At 46.4% G+C, this 25,264-nt stretch overlaps 1 protein-coding gene across 2 annotated transcripts in view; it reads right to left on the bottom strand.

Moving 5' to 3' along the window:
• Window positions 1-675: 675 nt before the first annotated feature.
• Window positions 676-25,264, bottom strand: part of PDLIM1 (PDZ and LIM domain 1) — a 47,203-nt gene continuing 22,614 nt past the window's right edge. For both annotated transcript variants that reach the window (XM_025466595.3, XM_025466596.3), the window contains exons 4-7: window positions 23,635-23,834; window positions 8,285-8,436; window positions 1,629-1,746; window positions 676-1,190 (exon numbers count right to left, since the gene is read on the bottom strand). In XM_025466595.3, coding sequence (XP_025322380.1) covers window positions 1,004-1,190; window positions 1,629-1,746; window positions 8,285-8,436; window positions 23,635-23,834 — 657 coding nt within the window. In that variant the 3' untranslated portion in view covers window positions 676-1,003. The remainder of the gene's footprint in view (window positions 1,191-1,628; window positions 1,747-8,284; window positions 8,437-23,634; window positions 23,835-25,264) is intronic.

The raw sequence follows: 25,264 nt of genomic DNA on the forward strand, positions 1-25,264 counted from the left end.
AACCACTGGTCCCATGTCCTCCTTAAGCTGTGACTGCTGAACTTGTCTATTTGCCATTAAAATGCCACAAGGGACTACCAAGAGGTGTCTGGTATCATGTAGGTGATATCCATCCTCAGTTTGCTTCCCTTCACAAAGGAGAGGGGCTACGGTGGCAGCAACCAGCCTGGAGAGGGACTCATTAGGGAATATATATTTTTTTACATATTTTATTCATTCACTCATGAGAAACACAGAGAGAGACATAGGCAGAGGGAGAAGCAGGCTCCTGGCAGACAGCCCGATGTGGGACTCGATCCCAGAACCCAGGGATCACACCCTGAGCCCAAGGCAGACGCTCAACCGCTGAGCCACCCAGGTGCCCCTCATTAGGGAACATTCTAAGGCCAGCTGGTAAAACTCCCGTCCCAGAACAACCCGATAGAAAAGACATTGTTTCATTAAAACATAATGAGGTTGATCTTATGTTAGCACCAGAGAAAGATCATCTGGAGCAAGCTTCTAAGAAAGGTGAGAATATGGCTCATTCAGATGTCAATCTTTTCACACCTGGAGAAGGCCTGTGAGGCTCAGAGAAGCGCAGAACCCAAAACAAGAGGGGAGGCCTCGGGAATCTCACCTGGCTTGAGACAGGAAAGAGGACGCATGGGGAAATGACAGAGACACCACACCGCCTTGGAGTCTATAAATTTATTGAGTAAAAACGAATCAATGTCAAACATATTCAGTTCGGTTTGGTTCAAATGTGGCTGATGTCCATCTGCAGCAGAAATGAACTGAGGTAAAGAGAAGACCCAGGGATGCTGGCAAGGGGGCCACTGAACAAAACAATCCTCTGTTAATTGTAAAAGCAGGCGTCACACAGCCAGTGAGTCAGTTAGCAGAGGCAGGGAGACGTGGTGTTTAATGAGCAGGGATAAAACCAGAGTCAGCAAGAACTTTCAAGAGAGGAGAGGGCCAGAGCATTTAGAGATCGAGTTGCAACAGGTGTGGACCTGCCGGTTCACTTGGGGAACACTGTGACCACGTCGTAGCCTTCAGGGGGTGTGACCCGCTCCCGGGCGTGCTTTTCACAATAGATCTGATCCTCTACGAAGAAGTGGCCCTTCTGTTTCAGATTTGTGCCACAGTCAGTGCACACATAACACTCAGGGTGACGGTGGCGGTCCCGGAGCTTCACGAACACGCCGCTGTAGGGGGGAGGGGGGAGGCAGGAAAGGGCTCCGTTAGTGACAAGCACCTTCGAGAAGCATCATGGCCTTGGGGGCACGGGGTGGGGGTCCTTCCAAGAGGCCCATCCACAAGTGGATCAGGGCCTCAGACCCGGCCTCCAGTCACAAAGCAGCTGCTCACTCCTGGGCTCCACAGACATTGCTCCCGAAGCCCTCCTGCTTCCACGGAGCAGCCCTTATTCTGGCGTCACATCATTCAACCCTTAAGGTTCCAGGGCCAAGGAAAACCTTCACACCTGGCTCTGGACAGAGGGCCTACGTGGCCTCCCTGCTCCATTTTCCAGGCAGGAACTCTTCCCCATCACACCCAAAATGTACAGCATCTGGCACTTTCCACATCAGCATGGTTTACCAAGCCTGCAGGGCCTCCAATGCCTGGGCGAGGCTGATACTCACACAATGCCGGTGCCACATTTGTCACACATGGGCAACTTCTGGGCGTTTCCAATAGACGCAGCCACTTTGGTGACCGGAGCCTTAACACTTCTGAAACCTGATGGCTTGTTGGGATCCCCTATAACAAGGAAAACACTTGGGTTGGCCAGGAAGGGTGGGATTGCACAAATTTCATTTAGCTTTTTCAGAGTCACTTATACTATATTCCAGCAAGTTCCTGGAATCCAACAGACCTGACTCTGCTGCGTGATCCTGAAAAAGTTACATAACCTCTCTGGTCCCCAGATTCCTTTTATATAGAGGAGATTATTTTTCCCTTCACAGTGGCACAAAAAGATTAAAAAATACACAGAAAGCCCTCCCACAGTACCTGGCAAAAAGTCAGCCCTCAAAACACAAATTACATTTCATTCTAATTAGATGCACGCACATACAGATTTGGGAGCTTAAAAATGACTTATACAGTTGGAATAAATAAATAAATTCTCTGATGATCAAAAGACAATGTATTAAAAAAAAATGACAGTGTATTTAGATGCTGAAAGAAACCATATCACAAGAAGTACAAAATCATTACAGTTGAGCATCTACAAGCAGCCAGATAAAACTCCCCTGCTCCACAGTAGAGAAAGCAACCTTCCTGCCATCAGCCTTGTATGCATAAAATAAGCTCCTAGTCGCTGGGTGCTGAACCAAAGCCCAGTCCAGCACGTCTTCAGAGCCCTATATCATGGTAGCTATTAACAACAGCAGGCTATTAAAATTATTGTATTTATTCAGCTGGTTAGCAGTACTGTTGTCAGCTATTTACACGTCTCTGTGACTGGACTGCTAATTCCCGGGACACCAGAACCCTGTTTTATATACTTCATAATACTGCACAGAGCCTAGCATGAGACTGATGAGTGAATAATAGAGGCTAAATGAACAGTAAAATGCCGTGACAGATACTTGAGGGTCCCTACCTTAGTCCAACATACTGTGGCCCCAGAAGCCAGAGAAGTCTCTACACCAGTGGTTCTGAACAGGCATCTGTGAGCATGCCAGGCACCAGGAAAGATTTCCTAAAATTCAGAGACCAGGCTCTTCCCCAACGCTGCAGAAGGCACATCTCCAGGTACAGGGCCTCAGGAGACCCTGCTCTATGTCCCTGGTTAAAACCCACTTCTTCAAACTGAAGCAGCAGTTCTAAAATTCATTCTGTGCATCAGAATGATGTGGAAGGCTGACTCAAGGCCCTGCAGCTTGCTGGGCCTCCCCACCAGTTTCTAATTCAGTGGGCCTGAGGTAGGGTCCATGAATTTGCATTTCTAACAAGTTCTCAGGTGCCACTGATGCTACTGGCCCAGGAAACACATTGAGAACCACTGGACAAGAGCAAGAAAATGGTCTTCTGTATAAGGTGAGGGGGTGAAGAAAGTCATCCTGTAGCTGCAGCCAGGCTGGGCAATCCTGGGGCTGACAAATGAGGGGTCTGGTTCTCTTGTTCTTTTAGAAAATAAGTCCCCATATGTTGACCTAAAATTGATATGAATTCAAATAAGGGGCATTTATAATTAGTTAAGATGGTAAATTGTATATTTTGTCCACAATTACGTATACCGTCCCTACCCTTGCCACACATCCCAGTAGGATCGGTGATTCTCTACTGGGGGTGATTTTGCCCCTCAGGGAAGTTTTGGTTGTCACAACTAGAGAGCAGTGCTTCTGGCCACTGGGTGGAGGCCAGGGGTGCTGCTCAATGTCCTAAAATGCACAGAACAGCCCCACAACAAGGACTTATGTGGCCCCAAATGCCTATAGCACCAAGCTGAGAAACCTTGTTTGGTCCTGTCCCCATGTAGCTTCCAACCTCTGCCTAAAAACAGCAAGGCCCCAAGAGTGACACCTCCCTCTGCTGGGCTCCTGGAATGGGAAGACTCATGGAGCTACGCCCAGCCTTGCCAAACTGGGCCGATCCATAGCCCGATTGGCAGCCCCCATAGAACATGAACAAGAAATGCATCCTGCAGCCCACTGCTGGCTAATGCAAGCTGACAGCTGGCTGGGGATATTTTGATGCCTTATGGAGACTGGTAAGAGGGAATATTTAAAAGCAGCCCATTTTAAATGTCCTATCATGGATGTTGATGGCATGGTCTCTCAGGGTTCCCCCATTAATGCAGGGATGCATCCTGCGCCAAGAAACTGATCGACACAGATGTCCATCTGGAGACACAGGAGAATGGGCAGATGTCAGGAGGCTCCAGAGTTTCCATTGTTTTCAGCCAGAAGCTCTACAGTTAGGCTTAGGCTTGGGGCCCAGTCCCCATCCCGCCTCCCCCCGTCAGGTGCCTTTGGTGCTTTGGTAATCCCCAAGTCCAAGTACGTTTTTGCCTTCCCAAACCTTCCTCCCTTCCTTGGCCACAGTCCCAACTTTGTTACAGACTTTTTTGTGTTGTAATTTTAAAAAATACTGCATTGAAGTATCATTTTTGTCTTGATTATTGAGGTTTTTGGTGACTCCTTAAATTCTATACCCAAGGCAAATGCCTCCCTCTTTGTCACCCTAATCCTGGCTCCCTACAGGGATCTCAGAAAGGCCTGGGTGGCCAACATCATGACTCAGGCATCCCAAACAGTCTCATCCTCATGTGCGGGCTCCTGCTGCTGGAGCCACCCGGGCTGCCTACCCTGGGAAAGAAGGAAATGCAGCATCTCTGTGGCATCTCTGCATACCCAGATGGCTTGGAAGGGAAACTGACTGCCCAGGGAACCAGCTCAGTGAGGTTGTGGTCTCAGATGATGGGGCTGTTTTTCACATAATTCATTTGATCAGCAGAAAATTTACCAGAAAAGCGTTGCATTTGCAAGAGGGCAGGAGAGAAGGAAGGAAGAATATGAGAGCCCAACTTGGTAGGAGAATCCATATCTCTTTTTCAAATAAAGAGAAGTAACTGGACGAAACCGGAGCCAGAGGGCAGCCCCGGTGGCGCAGCGGTTTAGCGCCATGCCACCTGCAGCCCGGGGTGTGATCCTGGAGACCTGGGATCGAGTCCCACGTCGGGCTTCCTGCAAGGAGCCTGTTTCTCCCTCTGCCTGTGTCTCTGCCTCTCTCTCTCTGAATAAATAAATAAATATTTGAAAAAAAAATTAAAAATGACACACACACAAAAAAAAACGGAGCCAGAGCGTGGTGGTGGTGGGGGGCCACCTGGTTGGCTCAGTCAGTAGAGCATAGACTCTTGATCTCAGGTCATGAGTTTAAGCCCCAGGATAGGTGTAGATATGTTTTTTTAACAAAGAAAGAAAAACAAACAAACTGGGCACAGCTTGAGAAGAGGCAGCTGTGTGCAGGACATAGCCAACCAGCAGCAGTGTGTTCAGCCCCGCAGCTCCACCTGCTGGCTCCATTTTCTTTTCTCACTTATAGACAATACTGCAAACCCAAAGAAATTTCATTTTGTCCTTCTGAACAAGCTTACAGTAAAAATATTAGCCCCCTTTAGACTCCGGGAAGCTACAAAAATTTCCAAATTTCTCTTTTTTCTGTGGAAATTTGCACGTCAAAGCTTTCTGGGAAAAAAAAGTGAAAATGCCTTCAGTAAAGCCCCTTTTTAATCCACTTTTTCTCTATCCACTTCACTGCTCAACCACCTTCCGTTGGTCCACATTATCAAAGAACCCAATTCATGGTCCTTAAGCAGCTGGTGGTCTTCCAGGATGGGACTCCAGGATGTGAGGATTCTCCTGCAGCCCTGGATACCTTGATACTTCCTGAGCATGTCATCTCAGAGCCCCTGGTGCCCACTGTGTTTTCTCAGTCCTTGATGCCTCCTTCTAAGTTTCCTCTTGTTAAAAGTCCCCTTAAATGGACGAACGGATGATAAACAAGATGTGCTATAGGCACATTGTAGAATATTCAGCCTTCAAAAGGAAGGAAATGCTGACACCTGTTACCACATGGATGAGCCTCCAGGACATGATGCTTAGTGAAACAAGCCAGTCATCAAAGGCAAATGCCATAAGATTCTACTCCCAGGAAGTGCCTGAAGTAGTCAAATTCATGGAAACAAAGTAGAATAGTTGTTTCCACAGGCTGGGGGTAGGGGCTCTGAGGAGCTAGTGTTCAATGGGTACAGAACTTCAGTTCTGCAAGACAGAGTTCTGTGGGTGGGCAGTGCTCATGACTGCACAATGGTATGGATGTAACTACTGCCACCAAACTTACACTTAAATATGTTCAAGACAGTCAATCTTATGTTAGCTATAGGTCACCACAATTTAAAGAAAAAAAAAGTATCCTTGTTCCCTGCAAATTTGGCATTTCATCCAGAGCAAGATAAAGTTTGAGAAACCTTGGGCCCTTTCACCTAGTCCAGAGGCTGAATTTCACCCAAAATAAGAAGACCCACGTTTTCGGAGGTTTGTTGGCAAACCCTGCTGCAGCCAAGCCTCCCATGTGGGCCTCACTGACAGTGGGCCTGGCGCTTTCCATGCACCATTTCCCTTAACACTCTAAACTGTCTGTAAAGTAGCCATTTATTAACCTCCCTCCTGGGACATGTGCAGAAATTAGGGCTAAGAGAGATGGGCAGCCTGCTTGGGGTCTCTACGTCACAGGCAGAGACCAGATGCCGGTGCTGCTGGAGCACTGCTGCTTCATGAACCTGAGGCCTTCCTGAAATACGGTAGCCCTCACTGAGTGCTTTGTTACGGACCAGACACTGCTCTGAACTTCGACCATTTCATCTCAAATAAAAATAGGCATTTGCGCTCCTTCCCCCGAGAGCCTTCTGCATGTATGTGATGGATGTATGGACTGGAACTTATACTGTTCTATTCAGTAAAACTTTACTGCAACTACATATTAAGAGATATGGAAGAGACTATAAAATCCATTATCTCCTTTCTTTTTAGCAAAATTTTTATTTTCTTTGGAACAAGAAGATATCCATCCCAAGGAGGAAAGAACTATAATTCCCAGACTCTCCTGCAACTAGATGTGGCCATGTGACCAAATTCTGGTCATGTGAAATGGAATGCTAGTGTGGGACTTCTGGGAAAGAAGCAGCTGGCGTGTCTGAAAGGAGGAATCCCTGCTTAGCTTCTTCCTTCCCAGTGCCTGGATGTGGTCATGATGGCTGGAGCACCAGCTGCCAACCAGGGCCGTGAGATAATTTTGAGAATGGAAGCCATGGGTTTGGTAGATGGAGAACAAGATGGAATGAGTTCAGATCTTGATGAGCATGGAACTGCCATATCAGGGCAGCTTGGTGAGTCTGGGCTTTAGGTCCTTCTCTACGATATGAGGGCATTTGACTAGATGTGTTCTGCACTGTCTATGTCTGAGTTTGGGCTAGAATGGACTGACTTTTCCTCCCTTAATTGAAGGGTTTTGCACCCACTGAATCAGAGTAGAATAAGTTGTGGTTTCTCATGTTTGATAAAACTGTCATCCTCCAGGGTTGGTCCCGAAATCACTTGACAGCCCTAATACTGGAACTTAATACAGACTATGACTCATTCCTTCCAAAATGCACAGGTACAACAAGCAAAGGGGGGAAATTGCTGGTAAAACAATATCCGTTCAGCATAAAAAGAGAACTTTTCCTGTAACTTCCTGTGCTTATAAATTGCCAATTTTTCTAAGGTACACCCACCCAAGTGGGGAGGAAGCCTGGGTCTGGGTTTGTTCAGTAGGGAACTCTCAGCTCATGAAGAACTCCCAGGAAGCCAAACCTGGAGCTGGGGGTCAGGGAGAAGGAGGTTCCTCTGGCAGGGGGTGCTGGGCTGTGGCTCCCACTGGCGGCTCAGAGCAAGCAAGTTGCTCCTTTCCTTGGGGCGGGGTGAAGCAGGTTTCACTGCACGCCTTGGGAAAGGGGGAGAGAACAGGGAAGGGAGGCCTCTGGGGAAGCACCTGAGCCTCAGGGAAGGCCAGAGACACGGGGGGGAGGGTGGTGCTGTGGGCCATGCAGAGCCGTACATCAGAGTGCACACTTGGGACAAGCTGAGGCTGGCCTAGTGCCTCTTGACAAGGTCTGAAAACAAAATCAGAGGCATGAAGCACCTCCTGCGTGCTGGTCACGCTGGCAGGTGTTGGTGCTGTGCAGGACCTGGATCCTCATGCCAACTTTAGAGGACAGTACTTCTGCCCCTGACTGACCAAAGAGAAAACAGGCCCAGAAAGGTCACACAAGGAGGATGTGGCCAAAATGGGGGTTCTCTGGCTCTCATCAGTCCATCTACCCAAGAGCAAGAACAAATGCACCACCCAGCAGCTTCACTGTGTTGCTGATTCCTTTTCGTTCTGCTTGCCACGGCCACGGCCTTCGCCCAGTCACACACATCAGCCACCACAGAATCATGGGGTATGGGCTCAAATCAAACCAATGGACAACAGACAGACAAACAGAATCCCACCATAGGCAAGCTCACCCTGATGTCAGCCTCCTAAACTCATGTAATAGGAAACAGCTGGCCAGGTGTATTTGGAAGCTCATGCTCTCTCTCTCTCTCTCTCTCTCTCAGAGCCTTTAGCATTTTAAAAGCCATGCTTTCCAACATGCTTCTTCCACCCACTCAGGACTGTATTCACCTTTGTTTCAGCTACGAATGACCCTGACCTGGGTCTTGCCCAAGTCTCTGACCTCATGCATGCATGCAGGGCTGATTACCTTTCTCCTCAGACTCTAAGATTTCCTGCAATACCAGGAATGAAGTGGATTGCTTGGGGGGCTCATTTAACTCCTGTTTCTCTTGAAGCATCTTGTAAACTTCAGATTCTTTGTCGATGACAAGTCCACTTGGAGGCTGAGAATGGTCTAAGCTGTAAAGAATGTTTGGAAATTCATTAGGACATGTCAGAAGTTAGAAAAATTTCACCCCCTTCCATGAAGACACCCCTGAATCAAAGGGGGGGCTAGAAATGATCCCATTGGACAAAGCCCTCTCTGAACGTAGCCACAGACCGCCTGCCACTATTATGAGGTGTCCGTAGTCTGGGCTGGCTGTTGCTTCAATGTAGTAAGAGGCCATTTTCCCCAAATAGTTTCAGTAATTTGATTACTTTTTGGCCTAATCCCATGGAATGGGAATGCTGTGCTTCTTTCTTAATTACATAAACAACATTACGTCAAAAGAAGATTTAGAAGAGGAAAAATGTTAGCCACAACCTGACCACTAAAAGTTCGGCTGGGTCCCCTCGGTATGGGCCGCACGCATTCTTCTCACGGAGCAGAAATCAGTGTTCTTTCTTCCTGATGATATCAACGTGTTTCGACGTGATACCAGTGGGTTTCTATCTCCACAAACTCTCACAGAAACTCTCTGGGCACCTCACCGACAACTCAGAGAGCAGCTCCCAGGGTGGCGGCAAGGATGAAAAACACAAGTGCCCGGAAGCAGTAAGTGCTGTCCGATGGAAGGGAGGGGCCGAGGCCTGAGCTCAAGACCCCAGGCCAGGACAAGGCAGGCCGAGCGAGGGCCACTTGCCCCCAGAGCCCATTTTCCAGGCCACGGGCCTCTGCTGCGTGCTCTCAGAAGGGGTAAAAGGGAAGGAGACTCCAGTCAACTACTTGCACAGTGTGTCCTGAACCCCCCGGCGCTCAGCACCACCACCTCCACCACGTGGCCAAGCTGCTACTGCTGACCAGCACAACGGACCACCTTTGTCACCTGTCCCTGAGCTGCCATTCTTAGCGCCGAGACAGTCTTATTTCCAAACAGTGATCTATTAAACACAAGAATTGCACAGTGTCGTGATGGGCTTCCAAGGGTTCTCATCTGACTTAGAATCAAATACTTACAGTTTTAATAACAAAATGCAAGTTTAATCAATTTCATCTCCTTTGGAGTAAATACTCATTACAGAATGTAGAAAGGCCCTGAAGAATGTGGCTCTGCTTCCCTCTCCAAACACATGGCCTGCCAGCCCTTGCTTGCTTGGCTCTAGTCACATCAACCTCTGTGCTGTTTCCAGAACACAGGCAGCCTCAGAGCCTCTGCACTTACTGCTCCTTGTGCTTGGAGGGCTCTCTCTCCAGATTGCCCCAGGGCAGCCGCATTCCCCTCCCCATCTCTGTTCAGATGTCCCTCCTCAGAGAGGCCCCCCCTTCCCATCCCACCCCTGCCCTCACTCTATGGCACCTTCCCCTGTTGTCTCTCACCCCTGTCCCACTGACTCTACATGCATCTGACGGTTTCTTCACTGCCTTTCTCCCTTCAGACAGTGAGCCCCATGAGGACAGGTCTTGGTCTGTCTTGTTCACCAGCACAGTCCCATTCCTGGATCAGTGCCTGGCACAGGACCAGGGCTTAGCAGGTACGAGGGGAGTGAAGGGAAAAGGCCAAATATATCAATTTGCTCCACCCTATCCCTACTCCTATGGCATCACAGGGGAGCCTATAGGGCAGCAGGACCTCCTAGGGGTATGCCGGGGCTGGAGGGTAGGGTGGTGGGGATTGGCAGCCCGGCCTCCTGGGCCCAGATCCCTCCTGCTTCTCAGCCTCAGCTGCTTTTTCAGAAGCTGCCACTCTCTAGGGAAGAGAAACAGTAGGCCTGATGGGGCCAAAGAGCAAACGTCAGGGGGCGATGCAGTGTACCGATGCAGATGCAGATGGTAGGTTTGTGCCCAAGCACATGGTAATCTGTGGGCAACAGAGCTCTGTGCTGCCCAGCCCGCCAGGCCACCTCCCAGGTTTAAGGAGCAGGAGGCAGCGGCCACAGCAGTCTTCCTCAGCAAGCCTAACTACTCTGTCTTTGGAGCTGAAGCCACTTTTACAAGTGCAAGTGAATTACGCCACTGACATTTACTCACTCGCTGCCCACCCACCCGCCCATTGTGTCATTTGTTCACGTTCCCTTTTAAAAAGAAAACAGGTATATGGATAATTATAGAGATAATTCTCCTCAGGTTACTTCTCCTTCTCTCTCTCTCTCTCTCTCTCTCTCTCTGTCTCTCTCTCTGTCTCTTTCCCGGTCAGCCTCCCTGGGACACTTGGGGTACTCAGGTCCCAGCTGGAAGCAGAGTCAGCTGCATCAGTGAAAGCTCAAAGAGTGAAAATGCTATGCTGCTGCCAGGGAAGGTCAGATGGAAGTAGGGAGACTCATCAGCGGGTCACTCATGCTGGCTGCGGTGGGGGGAAGGGAAGCCAGCCACCAGCCCCGTCCACTGCTGCTGGTTGGTCCCTGCCTTTGTCTCTCTCCCTCCTACCCACAGGGGCCTGTGGGAGCCCCCCCTCCCCCAGGCAGGTGATGGGCCACCCAGACGAGCGGTCTGAGGTGGACTCGAGTAGAGTCCAGTGTCCCCACTCTGCCTCTGAGACACATGAGGTTACTCGAGGCTACTCCTCAGCGCTGGACGGGGGAGAGGTCTGGCTGCCCACGTGGCCCCCACCGCCGCCGCTGGGGCTGAGTGGTAGCCTTGTTACTGCTCAGTGGTGGGCCGGGTCCTCTCTTCCTACCAGGCTTTTTCTTTTTCAAGATTTTATTTATTTATTCATGAGAGACACAAAGAGAGAGGGAGAGGCAGAGACACAGGCAGAGGGAGGAGCAGGCTCCATGGGCAGCCCGGGTGGCTCAGCAGTTTAGCGCCGCCTTCAGCCCAGGTTGTGATCCTGGAGACCCGGGATCGAGTCCCGCGTCGGGGTCCCTGCATGGAGCCTGCTTCTCCCTCTGCTTGTGTCTCTGCCTCTCTCTCTCTCTCTGTGTCTCTCATGAATAAATAAATAAAATCTTTTTAAAAAGCTTTAAAAAAAAAAAAAATGCAGGCTCCATGCAGGGAGCCCAACATGGGGCTCGATCTCAGGTCCCCAGGATCAGATCCAGGGCTAAAGGCAACGCTAAACCGCTGAGCCACCAGGGCTGCCCAGGCCACCAGGATTTTTCCGTCTCGGCTGCATAGGGCTGAAACTTGGGCCTTTTCCGATGCCACCCTGGCAGGTCCTCATGATCCTGGTCACAGCCTGGTGAGGGTGGAAGTCTGGACGGCCTGCTTGTCTTAGTTGGGATTTATAGACACATCATCGAGTTGCTGCACAGGTGCTGGCTCAAGTTTTAGAAAAATTAAAGAGCCCCTCCCATCTCCATTCTGGCCACCTCATTGTTTCGACGGAATGGATTTTCATCCCAGGGTTGTTGTGTGGATCCTGTCCCAGAGCCAGGAGTCTGAGTCACCCAGGCATCCTGGAGCTGTCTGTCTTTTGAAGGAGTTTTGTTTGATTAAAAGCTTGTATCTTATTAAATGGTGAAGACTGGGGATGCCTGGGTGGCTCAGTGGTTGAGCATCTGCCTTTAGCTCCGGTTGTGATCCCTGAGGTCCCGGGATCAAGTCTCATGTCAGGCATCCCTTGAGGAGCCTGCTTCCCCCTCTGCCTCTCTCTTTGTGTCTCTCATGAATAAATAAAATCTTTTTAAAAAATGGTGAAGACTGAGTTCAGAAGAATGTGGTAACTTTCAGCGACCCCCTCTCCTTTTTTCCTGGTGACTCAATCACATCCATTATATTTTTGAACCCTTATCACTAGAATCCTTTCTTCCATTGTTCTCACCATATGTGAAAAATGAGAATGATTTTCTTTTTCCTCCATTTCTTAGGCATGTTTTGTTCTGGAATTACTTTTTAACATATTCAGGATATTATTTTTATTTTTGTTTTGTTTTTAAAGAAGATATTGATTTTTTTTAATCCCAGTATATTTAAGTGTCCCCTTAATCCCCATCACTTGTTTCCCCCATCCTCTCACTCCCCCACCTCCTCCCCTCTGGTAACCATCAGTTCCTTCTAAGTTATGAGTTTTTTGGTTTGTCCTTTTTATTCTTTGTTTTGTTAATGATACTATTTTTTTAAAAGATTTTTTTTTATTTATTCACGAGAGAGAGAGAAAGAGAGAGAGAGGGAGGCAGAGACACAGGCAGAGGGAGAAGCAGGCTCCATGCAGGGAGCCTGACGTGGGACTTGATCCTGGGTCTCCAGGATCAGGTCCTGGGCTGAAGGTGGCGCCACACCACTGAGCCACCCAGGTTGCCCAAGGAATGGATATTGAATGTGCTTTATAAATTGTCAAATGGTAGAGTAATATAATCAGTACTTCAAAATAAATAGTAAATTGTTTTCCTTTTTTTTTTTAATCACAGAAACATATTATAGGATTATTTGTTGGAAGAGTACATGATGACCTTGTGGTTTGAGTTTTGTCATTTTTAGTGTTCCCCTGGTGGCTTCCAGACATAACAACATACACCAAAGAAGGGGAAGAATTCTCCCAAGAACATTCCAGGGTCTGATCTTGATTTTAAAATAGTTCTAAGTGTAATAGGAAAAATGATTTATCAAAAAGAATGTAATATGTTTACATAGGGCAAGCTCAGAACTCAGGACCCACAGAGAGAGACATACAAATCAAATAACAGGGCTGAACAGGTGGTCCAAGAGGAAGACCATGGCCCTTGGTGGAGACCGCTCGTCCAGGTGGCCCATCACCTGCCTGGGGGAGGGGGGGCTCCCACAGGCCCCTGTGGGTAGGAGGGAGAGAGACAAAGGCAGGGACCAACCAGCAGCAGTGGATGGGGCTGGTGGCTGGCTTCCCTTCCCCCCACCGCAGCCAGCATGAGTGACCCGCTGATGAGTCTCCCTACTTCCATTTGACCTTCCCTGGCAGCAGCATAGCATTTTCACTCTTTGAGCTTTCACTGATGCAGCTGACTCTGCTTCCAGCTGGGACCTGAGTACCCCAAGTGTCCCAGGGAGGCTGACCGGGAAAGAGACAGAGAGAGAGACAGAGAGAGAGAGAGAGAGAGAGAGAAGGAGAAGTAACCTGAGGAGAATTATCTCTATAATTATCCATATACCTGTTTTCTTTTTAAAAGGGAACGTGAACAAATGACACAATGGGCGGGTGGGTGGGCAGCGAGTGAGTAAATGTCAGTGGCGTAATTCACTTGCACTTGTAAAAGTGGCTTCAGCTCCAAAGACAGAGTAGTTAGGCTTGCTGAGGAAGACTGCTGTGGCCGCTGCCTCCTGCTCCTTAAACCTGGGAGGTGGCCTGGCGGGCTGGGCAGCACAGAGCTCTGTTGCCCACAGATTACCATGTGCTTGGGCACAAACCTACCATCTGCATCTGCATCGGTACACTGCATCGCCCCCTGACGTTTGCTCTTTGGCCCCATCAGGCCTACTGTTTCTCTTCCCTAGAGAGTGGCAGCTTCTGAAAAAGCAGCTGAGGCTGAGAAGCTACAACTGAAACAAGATATTCAAAAAAGGACTAGAAGATATGCCGATGACAAATAAACACATGAAGATGTTTGACATCTTTACCTACTAGGGAAGTGCAAATGAAAACCACAATAAGGGATCCCTGGGTGGCGCAGTGGTTTGGCGCCTGCCTTTGGCCCAGGGCGCGATCCTGGAGACCCGGGATCGAATCCCACGTCGGGCTCCCGGTGCATGGAGCCTGCTTCTCCCTCTGCCTATGTCTCTGCCTCTCTCTCTCTCTGTGTGACTATCATAAATAAATAAAAATTAAAAAAAAAAAAGAAAAAGAAAACCAAAATAAGATAATTACTATACTCCTATTCAAGAATGGTTAAAATAAAAAATAGTGACAACACCAAATGTTAGAGAGGATATGGAAAAACTTGATTATGCAGACACTGTGGTAGGAATGTAAAATGGTACACTCTGCAAAACAGTTTAGCAGTTTTACAAAATTGAACATGTAACTATCTTATGACCCAGCAATTGCACTCCTGGGCACTTATCCCAAAGAGATAAAAATTTATGGTTGCACAAAAACCTATTCATAAATGTTTATAGCAGCTTTATTTATAAAAGCTGAAAACAAGACACAATCCAGATGTCTTTCAGTGGGTGAATGGTTAAACAAACTGTGGTACATCCATACCGTGGAATAAAGACAAATGGGGATAGAACAGCTAGACAGAAGATCAATAAGGAAACACAGGTATTGAACCACACTGCAGATCAATTGGATCTAACGGACATATAGAACACTATACCTCAGAACAGCAGAGTATACATTCTTCTCAAGTGCATATGGAGTATTCTCCAAGACAGATTACATGTTAGGCCACAAAAGAATCCTAAATTTATGAAGACTAAAATCACCAAGTATCTTTTCTGGCCATAATGGAATGAAGCAAAAAATCAACGGCAGAAAGAAAACTGGAAAATTCACAAAAATTAGAAATTAAACAATGCACTCCTGAACAAACAATGGGACAAAGAAGGAATCACAAGGGAAATTACAAAATATTTTGACACCAATAAAAATGAAAAAAACAACATACTAAGACTTACGGGATGTGGCAAAAGCAAAGAGGGGACTTTATAGCAATAAATACCTAATTAAAAAAGAAGAGAGATCTCAAATAAGCAAATTTTATACCTCAAGGGAAAAGAAAAAGAAGAACTACATCGAAAGTTAGCAGAAGGAAGAAAGTAATAAAGATCAGAGCAGAATGGGGATCCCTGGGTGGCTCAGGAGTTTAGCGCCTGCCTTTGGCCCAGGGCATGATCCTGGAGTCCCGGGATTGAGTCCCACTTCAGGCTCCCTGCATGAGGCCTGCTTCTCCCTCTGCCTCTGTCTCTGCCGCTCTCTGTCTCTCATGAATAAATAAATAAAATCTTAAAAAAAAAAAAAAGATCAGAGCAGAAATAAAATAGTGAAGAGAAAAATAATAGGAAACCATCAACAAAACTAAGAGTTTTTTTTCAAGATCAACAAAATTGATTAACTCTTAGCTAGACTAAGAAAAAGAGGGAAGACCCAAATAACAAAAAACAGAAATGAAAGAAGAGACATTATAGTGGAGATGACAGAAATAAAAAGAGTCAAAAGAGATTATTATGAACAATATACACAAATCGGATAATCTAGAAGAAACAGATCAATCCCTAGAAACACACAACCTGCCAAAATCAAATTATGAAAGAAAAAAATCTGAACAGACCTATAATAATTAACAAGATTGACTCAGTAATCAAAAGTCTCCCAACAACAACAACAACAACAACAACAACAACAACAACACCAGGACCAGATGGCTTTATTGGAGAATTCTACCAAACAATTAAAGAAGAACTGACACCAGGGCACCTGGGTGGCTCAGTCAGTTGGGCGTCTGACTCTTCATTTCAGCTCAGGTCATGATCTTAGGGTTGTGGGATTGAGCCCTGTGTCAGGCTCCCCATTCAGTGGGGAATCTGCTTGGGATTCTCTCTCTTCCTCCTCCCTCTCCCTCTGCCTCTCCCTTCCCCATGCTCATTCATGCTCCCTCTCTCTCCCCCGTCAAAAAATCTTTAAAAAGGAATTGACACCAATCCTTCTCAAAGTCTTCAAAATAACAGAAGAGGAGGGAATACTTTCAAACTCATTCTAAGAGGCCAACATTACCCTGATAACAAAACCAGGCAAAGATACCACAGGAATATAAAACTACAGACCAGTATCTCTAATAGTATTGATGCAAAAATCCTCAGCAAATGGAATCCAACATCACATTAAAATGATTATACACCATGACTAAGTAGGATTTATTCCTAGAATGCAAAGATGACTCAACATAAAAAAAAATCAATTAATGTAATACACTTCATTAGCAGAATGGAAGATAAAAACCACAAGATCATCTCAGTTAATCAAGAAAACACATCCCACAAAATTCAACACACTCTCATGATAAAAACCCTAAGCAAATCAGGAATAGAAGGAAATTATTTCAACATAATAAAGGTCATGCATGACAAGACCACAGCTAACATCATACTTAACAGTGAAAATCTGAAAGCTTTCCCTCTAGGCTCAGGAAAAAGACAAGGATCACTCTCATTACTTCTGTTCAACATAGTATTGAAATCCTAGCCTATGCAATTAGGCAAGAAACGGAATAAAAATCATCGAAATTGGAAAAGAAGTAAATTTATCTCTGTTTACAGATGGCATGATCTTATATGTGGAAAATCCTAAAGATCCACAAACAAAACAATTGTTAGAATAAAGGGATTCAGCAAAGCTGCAGAATCAATTCTGATATCAACACATGAAAATCAATTGTGTTTCTATATATTGACAATGAACAATCCACAAAGAAAATTATGAAAACAATCCCATTTACTTTTTTTTTTAACAATCCCATTTACAATAGCATCAAATGAGTAAAATCTGTGAGAATAAACTTAACCAAGGAGATGAAAAATCTGTACAATGAAAACTAAAAAACACTAATGAAATAAATTAAAGAGACACAAATAAATGGAAAGACATCCATGTTTATAGACTGGAAGAAATAATAATGTTAAAATATATATATTACTGAAAGCATCTCCAGAGTCAATGCTATCCCTATCAAAAACTCAATGGTGCTTTTTGCAGAAATAGAAAAAAGCATCCTAAAATTCATATGACATCTCTAAAGGACCCCAAATAGCCAAAACAATCTTGAGAAAGCAAAGCAAAACTAGGGATATCATATTTTCTAATGTCAAGACATATTACAAAGCTATAGTAACCAAAATGGTGTGGTACCTGCATAAAGACAGGCATATAGACCATGGAAGAAAATACAGAGCCCAGAAAAAAACCTGGTAAATATAGTCAAATGACCTTTGAAAAGGATGCCAAAAATACACAATGCAGAAAGGATAGTCTCTTCACAAAATGGTGTTGAGAAAACTGGGTATCTGTATATAAAATAATGAAAATGGACCTTTATCTCATCAGATACAAAAATCAATTAAAATATGGATTAAAGACTTACTATAAGACCTGAAACCATAAAAATGCTAGAAAAAAACAGAGGTAAAGCTTTGTGACATCAGTCTTGGTAATGATTTCTTGAACATGATACCAAAGGCACAGGCAATAAAATCAAAATTAGACAAATGGGAGTATATCAAACTAAAAAGCTTCTACATAGCAAAAGAAACAACAGGGTAAAGAGGCAATCTATGGAATAGGAAAAAATATTTACAAACATATATTTGATAAGGGGTTAATATTCAGAGTATATAAAGAATTCCTACAACTTCAGGACAAAAAAAAACCAAAAAAACAAAAAAACAACCAAATCCAAATAACCTGATTTTAAAAATGGACAAAGGACTTGGACAGACATTTTTCCAAAAAGACACAACTTGGCCAGCAACCATATGAAAGGATATAGAACACCTGTGACAAATAAATAAATAATCCCCAAACCAAAACAAAATACCAATAAACCACAAATGTTGGTGAGGATGAAGAAATTGGAACCCAGTGTACTGTTGGTAGGAATGTAAAATAGCACAGTGCTATAGAAAACACTATGTTGGGTTTTTTTTTTTAAGATTTTATCTATTTATTCGTAGAGACACACACACACACACACATAGAGAAGCAGGCTCCATGCAGGGAGCCCGACGTGGGACTCCAGGATCACACCCCAGGCTGCAGGTGGCGCTAAACCTCTGCGCCATGGGGGCTGCCCTATATATAGAAAACACTATGAAGGTTCTTCAAAAAATAAAAAATAAAGTTACTATGTGATCCAGCAATCCCATTTTTGGTACCTACACAGAATAATTTAAGTCAGGATCTCAAAAAGATATTTGCACACTCATGTTCAACGCAGTATTAGTCACAATACCTGAGGTGTGGAAGCAGCCTACATGTCCACTGACAGATGAAAGGATAAAGAAAATGTGGTACATACAGAGGATGGAATATTGCTGAGCCTTAAAAAAAATATCTTGTCACATGCTGCAATGTGGATGAACCTCGATGACATTATGCCAAGAGAAATAAACCCTTCACAACACACCAAATACCATATGATTCTACCTATATGAGGTACCTAAAGTGGTCACTCTTACTAGCAGAGTGGAAGGGGTGCCTGGGTGCCTCAGTTAGCATCAGACTCTTGATTTCAGCTCAGGTCATGATCTCAGGGTTGTGAGATGGAGCCCACACTGTGCTCCTCCCTGGGTAAGGAGCCTCCTTAAGATTCTCTCTCCCTCTCCCTCTGCCCCCTCCCTTAAGAAAAAAAAAAAAAGAGGGGAAGGGCAAAGGGGAGCTGTTCAGTGGATACAAAATTTCTGTTTTGCAAGATGAAAAAGTTCTAGAGATCTGTTGCATAATGATGTGCATATAGTTACCAGTCCTGTACACTTAAAAATGGTTAAGATGGGGCACCTGGGTGGCTCAGGGGGTTAAATGTCTGCCTTCGGCTCAGGTCATGATCCCAGGGTCCTGGGATGGAATCCCGAATTGGGCTCCCTGTTCAGCAGGAGTCTGCTTCTCTCTCTCCCCCCCTCCCCATTTGTGTTCTCTCTTTCTCTCTAGCTCTCTCTCTCTCTAATAAATAAAATCTTTAAGAAAATAAAAATAAATAAAAATGGTTAAGATCACATATTTTATGTTAAGTATTTTTTACCACAATGAAAAATATCCTTAGAACAGGAAAAAGAGGGAACTATTGGTACATGAAACAATCTGAATAAATCAAACAAATTTCCAGTGGATTATGCTGAGTAAAAAAAAAGCCAATTCCAAAAGGTCAACTCTTGTATGATTCCATTAATAGGACATTCTTGAAATAACAAAATTATAGAAATGAGGAGCAAATTAGTGGCTGCCAGGGGTTAAGGTGGGTGCGAGGATGGGGAGAGTTGGGTGTGGCTATAAAAGGACAACATGAGGGCCCCTGTGGTGAAGGAAATCTCTGTCTTGGCCTTACTGACCTCAGTATTCTGCTTTTGATATTGTGCTATAATTTTCAAGGTGGTACCATGAGCAAAGGGCATGGGGGACCTCTATTATTTCCTACAGCTGCACGTAAATCTACAATTACTTTAAAATAAAAAGTTTAGGGCGTCTGGGTGGCTCAGTCAGTTAAGTGTCTGCCTTCGGCTCAGGTCATGATCCCGGGGGTCCTGGGATGGAGCCCCATGTGAGAGCTCCCTGCTCAGTGAAGAGCCTGCTTCTCCTTCTGCTTCTCCCCCTGCTTATGCTCTCTTGCTCTCTGTCAAATAAATAAATAAAAATCTTTTTAAAGTTTAATTAAGCTTAAGAAATCTTTTCCCCACACGAGGGACATTAAGTGCTAACTGGAAATAATGGAGAGATTTTGGTCCTTGATTGTTAGGTCAGCGGGGATGAAGGATGCAGGCTGACTCAGAAAACCTCTTCATGTTGGAGGTGCCTCAACACGGTTACCCCATTGTTCACCAAAACACACAGCACTGAGAAACCCTAGCTAATCCTTTTTGGGAAAGGAGCCTAGCTAGAAGTCTCCCTAAATTTCAGTCTTCAAAGGCCTAGATGAGGGACCTGTAATAAGAAACCAGAGGAGTGATTATGGGCACCAGGAGAGGAGGGAGGAACACCCAGACTCCAGAGCCAGTTCTCTGGGGGCCGTGAGCAAGTTTAGCTAGGGGGTAAACAGTCACCATCATGATGGAGATTTTCTTCTGATCCAGCTCTGAATGAGTCAGGGTTAATATAATCTCTCTGGTATCATTTGAATGGAGAACAATGCATCCCTTTATTCCCACTGCACCTGCTTAGCAGTATGCCTCCTGAGTATATGGGGGAGGGGGGAGGGTTCAGCCTGAGAACACAAGCCGGAAGAGCTGGTATCCTTGGACTACTGTGTTGGTGAAGGGAGCCCACTCTTTCCACGCGAGGCCACCACTCCATCAGGAAGGCGATAGACTGTGCTGGTTCGCTGGACTTAAGCTACGATGCTGAAAAGAAGGCAGTCTACCATAAGTCATAGCAAAATCTTCCCCAGAACATTAATCTACGTGCTTCTAGCCTTCCAGAGCCCCCAGTACTCAGAAGTGATGGGTATGGAGTCCTCACAGGCAGTGAAATCAGTAATAACCGGCATTCACTGAGCACCTGCCAGAGGCCAGGGGCTGTGCTGGGTGCTTTTTTTGCACACCTCACTGCATTCCTTAAATGACCTGCTGATGAGGTAGAAAGTATTAGGTGTATGTCAGAGATGGGGAGGCTGAGTCTCAGAGAAGTTACATGGTCTGCTCCAGGTCTGAGGCCTACCCGGAATTCACCTGCCCTCTGTCTACGAAGCCTGTCCCTTTAGGATAGTATAAAGCAGCATCACATCTACAAGGAAATCCAGGCCCTGAATTATCAGAAAATGACTAGAGCCCTTAAAGTCAGTTAGTTCAAAGAGGTCAGAGGGCAGGTAAAAGCTTTCGGCTGACCAGAGCAATATTTCCTCCAGCCACGTGGTACACAGTAGGTACTCAATAGATGATTGTTAAGCTGAACTGCCCCCAAGGCCCTCCCACTCAGCTGTGTGTGTGTGTGTGCGCGCGCACGCGCGAGCGTGCCCGCGCGCTGGGAGGACAGGCGACAGATGTCGCCTCTTGCCTGCCATCCCAGTTTAATTAATTTGGAAACAGCAATGCTGTCTGTATTGTCACATGGGGACGCCCAATGAGACAGGGAGCCACACACACCCTAGGCTGCTTTGAAGTGTATGGGACAAAGAAACTCAGAGTGAGCCCCAGGGAATCGGTGATGACCTCAGATGCAAAGTATGAAGTGAGCCAATTCTGGAACCTCAGTGAATTTTACAGACTAAACAGTGGGAGTTGAGTGAGCGCTTGGGACTTCTGCTGACTGAGCAAGCAAGCTACCCAGGGGCTGCCACACCAGTGGCCTCTCTAAAGTGGGCTGGTAAGCAGAGCCCCACGACGGGCAGCATGGCCCTTTCAGGTTCTGTCTCTGCCATGGGCTGCTGGTATTCTGTTTCTAGATTTATCCTCAGAGTCTGGAATGAGGCAGAAGCTCGGCCCCCTGTGCTGAGAAAATCTGGAAAGAAAGCCGTGATACCAAGAAGACTCAGAGCCTGCTGTAGCCAGAAAGTCCATGACAGGAGGGGACAGGGTCTACAGGAAAGGCTTGCAAGTGCTCAGACAGTTTCAGACTTAATTGTTTCAGATTGGAAGGGGGGAGCAGGTGGGGAGCATGAGAGAAGAAAGAAGACATTAAGAAAGGAATAGCCACCAAAGCCAGACTAAAGTACGCCCCAGCTTCATATTTCTCCCAATGCATAGCAGCTCTTTCAATTAAGGATGTGTCATTTCCTGGGTTATTAAACCCAGATCATGGAACATTCCACTGCGGGACAGTAAAAGAGGGTCATGTTCTCAGCTTCCCCTGGCCCCAAAGCAGCAAAGAACAGGGATCATAGCCCTTGGAGTTTTGGCCATTTGACTCCCCAACGGAGCTGCCTAAGAGAAAGCTTCCCTTCAGGTCATGTTCATGGAAAGCCCAGGGTGGGGGGCAGCATGATGCTCTCTCTCAAGTACTACGTCACCTCGAAGGGTATCATCATCTTAAGCCACTAAGGCCCTGCGGAAATCAGAATTTGGGGGAAGAAGCACCCAAAAGCAAGGTAAGCCATTCTGCCTCGCTTACTACAATGTCAGTAACCTTGAACAGAGATCAGACAAGGTTTGGACCACATGGTATTTTCCAACAAATCTGTCACCTACATTTAAAAATTAGGAGGTCTTAGATTAAAAAAAAAAAAAAAAGGTTTTCTAGCTTCCGTTTCAGTGAAATTAAATCAGCAGAAACTAACTGAGCAGAGCTGCGGGAGCCACTCTGGGCGTGTTGCACGTTCAGCTGCTTATAGGCCACTCTGTGCCCCCTTGTCTGCACTCTGAGCTCTGCCCTCAGGTCCTTATCTTCCCTCTCACCTTTGGGCACCTGAGGGGGCAACTCATGACCTAGTCCATCATCTTTTCACTCACAGAGAACTGGTCCCACCTCCTATTTATTCTCCATCCTCAAGCCCAGATCCTTTGCTATGGGCTGTGGTATCCCCAGTATTCCTGGGTTCATTTTCAAAGAGTCTGGGAAGGGGCGCCTGGGTGGCTCAGTCAGTTAAATACCTGACTCTTCATCTCAGCTCAAGTCTGGATCTCAGGGTTGTGGGTTCAAGCCCCGCACTGGGCTCCATGCTTGGTGTGGAGCCTACTTAAAAAACAAACCAACCAGGACACCTGGGTGGTTCAGTGGTTGAGCGTCTCCCTTTGGCTCAGGGCGTGATCCCGGGGACCTAGGACCGAGTCCCGCATCCGGCTCCCCACGGGGAGCCTGCTTCTACCTCTACCTATGTCTTTGCCTCTCTCTCTGTGTCTCTCATGAATAAATAAAATATAAAAACAAACAAACAAACAAAAAACAACCAACCAAAGAGACTGGGATGGAGTGGAGACTGGGATGGAGCAGACACTGGGCCCTCTCTGCTGGGAAGCCAGAGGATACTTCGGATAAAGAGTCGGAGGCAACTATGGCCACATGGCTGGTGACAGGAGGGGACAGGCCTCCCGAGCCCTGAGGAAGATACTTCCTTAAACCTCTCTACCCTGTCCACCTGCAGCTCCCCCCACCCCACCTCTGCCCCAGATCAGAACCCATTCCGACTGACACACATTTATATCCTCACAAACTTCTCTTCTATTGTTTCCACTGGGCCACTCTGGAGAAGAAAGCAAACACTCGTTCACAAAAACTGCATCATGAAGTACTTGTCCCTTGCTCAGATCAGATGGTGAACACAAGCAGAAGCCCCAAACTATAAATACTAACGAATTTTCAAGAAATCAGTAGGGCTGTCAAAGAAGGAATACGATCACTGAGAAGATGGTAATGACCAGAGAAATCCAGAAAAGAACAACACAGGTCTCAGTGAATAACTGATTAGTTCGTGCCAGGCACAGTACTAGGTGTTTTCACACATTACTTCTTACGTTCACAGCAGACCTACAAGGCAGTGGTATTTGCCCCTTTATAGAAATAAGGAAAATGAAAAAAAATAAAAATAAAAGAAATAAGGAAAATGAATGCAGAGACAACAGCACTAAAGGAGACTTTTTTTTTTTCCTCTCTGGAAGGCTCAACCTCCCTTTATCTGTCTGGACAAACCTGGTCCTGCTGCGAACAGCTTTTTCCAGGACTGGTCTGTGGGGGATTTCAGGGGCCTACTTACGCTCTGCCATTTGTCTCCTGCCCACTGGCTGCTGTCTTTGACTCCAAGGCGTTGTTGAAGTTGGATATGTTTTCAGAGGAATAGAGGCCAGCTGGGTTGTTGTACTGGTTTGTGATGACCCTGGGGGCAGAGCTGGAGGCCGGCGAGGCGGTAAAGGGCATGGCACTCCGGTTGTGGGCGCTTCCTATGTGCAGGACCTCCTGTCGGCAGAGATCAGAAGAGAAATCAAGGAGGCGCTTGGTGCACACCCCTCGAGGGACAGTGCAGGCTGAATGCAGAAAGAAAGAAAGGTGTTCTGATGAGCTACAGTGGCCCTGGGTCGCACACCAGCTCCGGCTTCTCCTTTTTCCCTGGGGCCCAGTCAGGCCTGATCTGCAGCTGGGCACCCGTGGGCACGACACCCCCAGGTGCCTTGGGCTGTCATGATTCAAGCTGGAGCTGATACACCCTTTCAGGGCACATTCCAGAGGGATTACGGTACAAGGAGGAGAAGAACAGGCAGTCGCTTGGGTCAGTGTGGAGCAGGAAACGATAAAATGTGGAAACAAATTAGCTAGGATCCAGTGGGTCAGACAAGCAAGATAAGAAGCCTGTGAGGCCACCGGGCAAAGCAGCTGCTGAGATGACAGAGGTGGCTTGGTGCTCTGGCAGGAAGGGGTAGAAAGAGCTCAGGGTCTGTGGTTGCTTGCAGGAGAAGGCCACGGCTCGGCTGGGCAGGCAGAGGCTGGAGCTAGAGGCTGGAGCTACCGGTTAGAGGGGCACGTCCAGGAGCTCCTTGCACCCGGCCCCTCCCAGAACGTGAGCCGGTGCCCTCCACCCCTCCCCGGGCTGCCAGGAGCCCTGGGTAATTCCTGCCACTACAACAGCCCAGAGCTTCTTTGCAAACACTTACACACACACTTTTTAAACTAACATTCCTGTTCTTAAAAATCATGGCTTTTCTGACAATCCAACTGGAAAGATGCTTTTTCCGCACAAATATTCTGGACCAACCCGACTACACGGACGGTGCAGCTATTAAACTCAACATGCACCATGTTTTCTGTGTTCCCCGATACAGAACTTTCCTGAACCCTGTTCTCTTTCTTAACACCGAGGCCCATAACAACTGGCCCCCAAAGAGTTCTGGTCTTCTGTTGCTCTTCCTTTTTTTTTCCTTCTCTCTTTTTTGCCAAAACTTCAAGTCTTTTGTACCTTCTTAAAAACACTATGATGAAAAGTAATGGCCTACTTCACAATGTACTGATTTAAAATAAAAGACCACAAGAAAATATTTTGATTGCAATCTCTTTTTCACTAGTCAGATAGGCTTCCTTTTTAACCAGTTGGAAACAGTGAGGTTTTAATGTAGAAATGAAGGCTGAGTTCACTTTGTCCACCTTGGACAAAAGCAAAGTACACACAGATCCTTCATAAAGGGGGAGGTCTAATTAGTTAGGAGAGTAACTTCAGCAGTAACCAAAGCATGGTTAAGTGAATTTTACGGAATGACAACCCCTGAGGAATAGTCATTAACAGCAGGGGATTTGTAGATCAGCGGTGGATTTGTAGATTGGTGGTGGCTTCGGGACTTTGGTGCATGCACGTCAGGGCAGCGTGGGATAGACACACAGACACAGCCATAGTCGCA

This window comes from Canis lupus, chromosome 28, assembly GCF_003254725.2.
Source record: "Canis lupus dingo isolate Sandy chromosome 28, ASM325472v2, whole genome shotgun sequence".
Taxonomy (NCBI): Eukaryota; Metazoa; Chordata; class Mammalia; order Carnivora; family Canidae; genus Canis; species Canis lupus.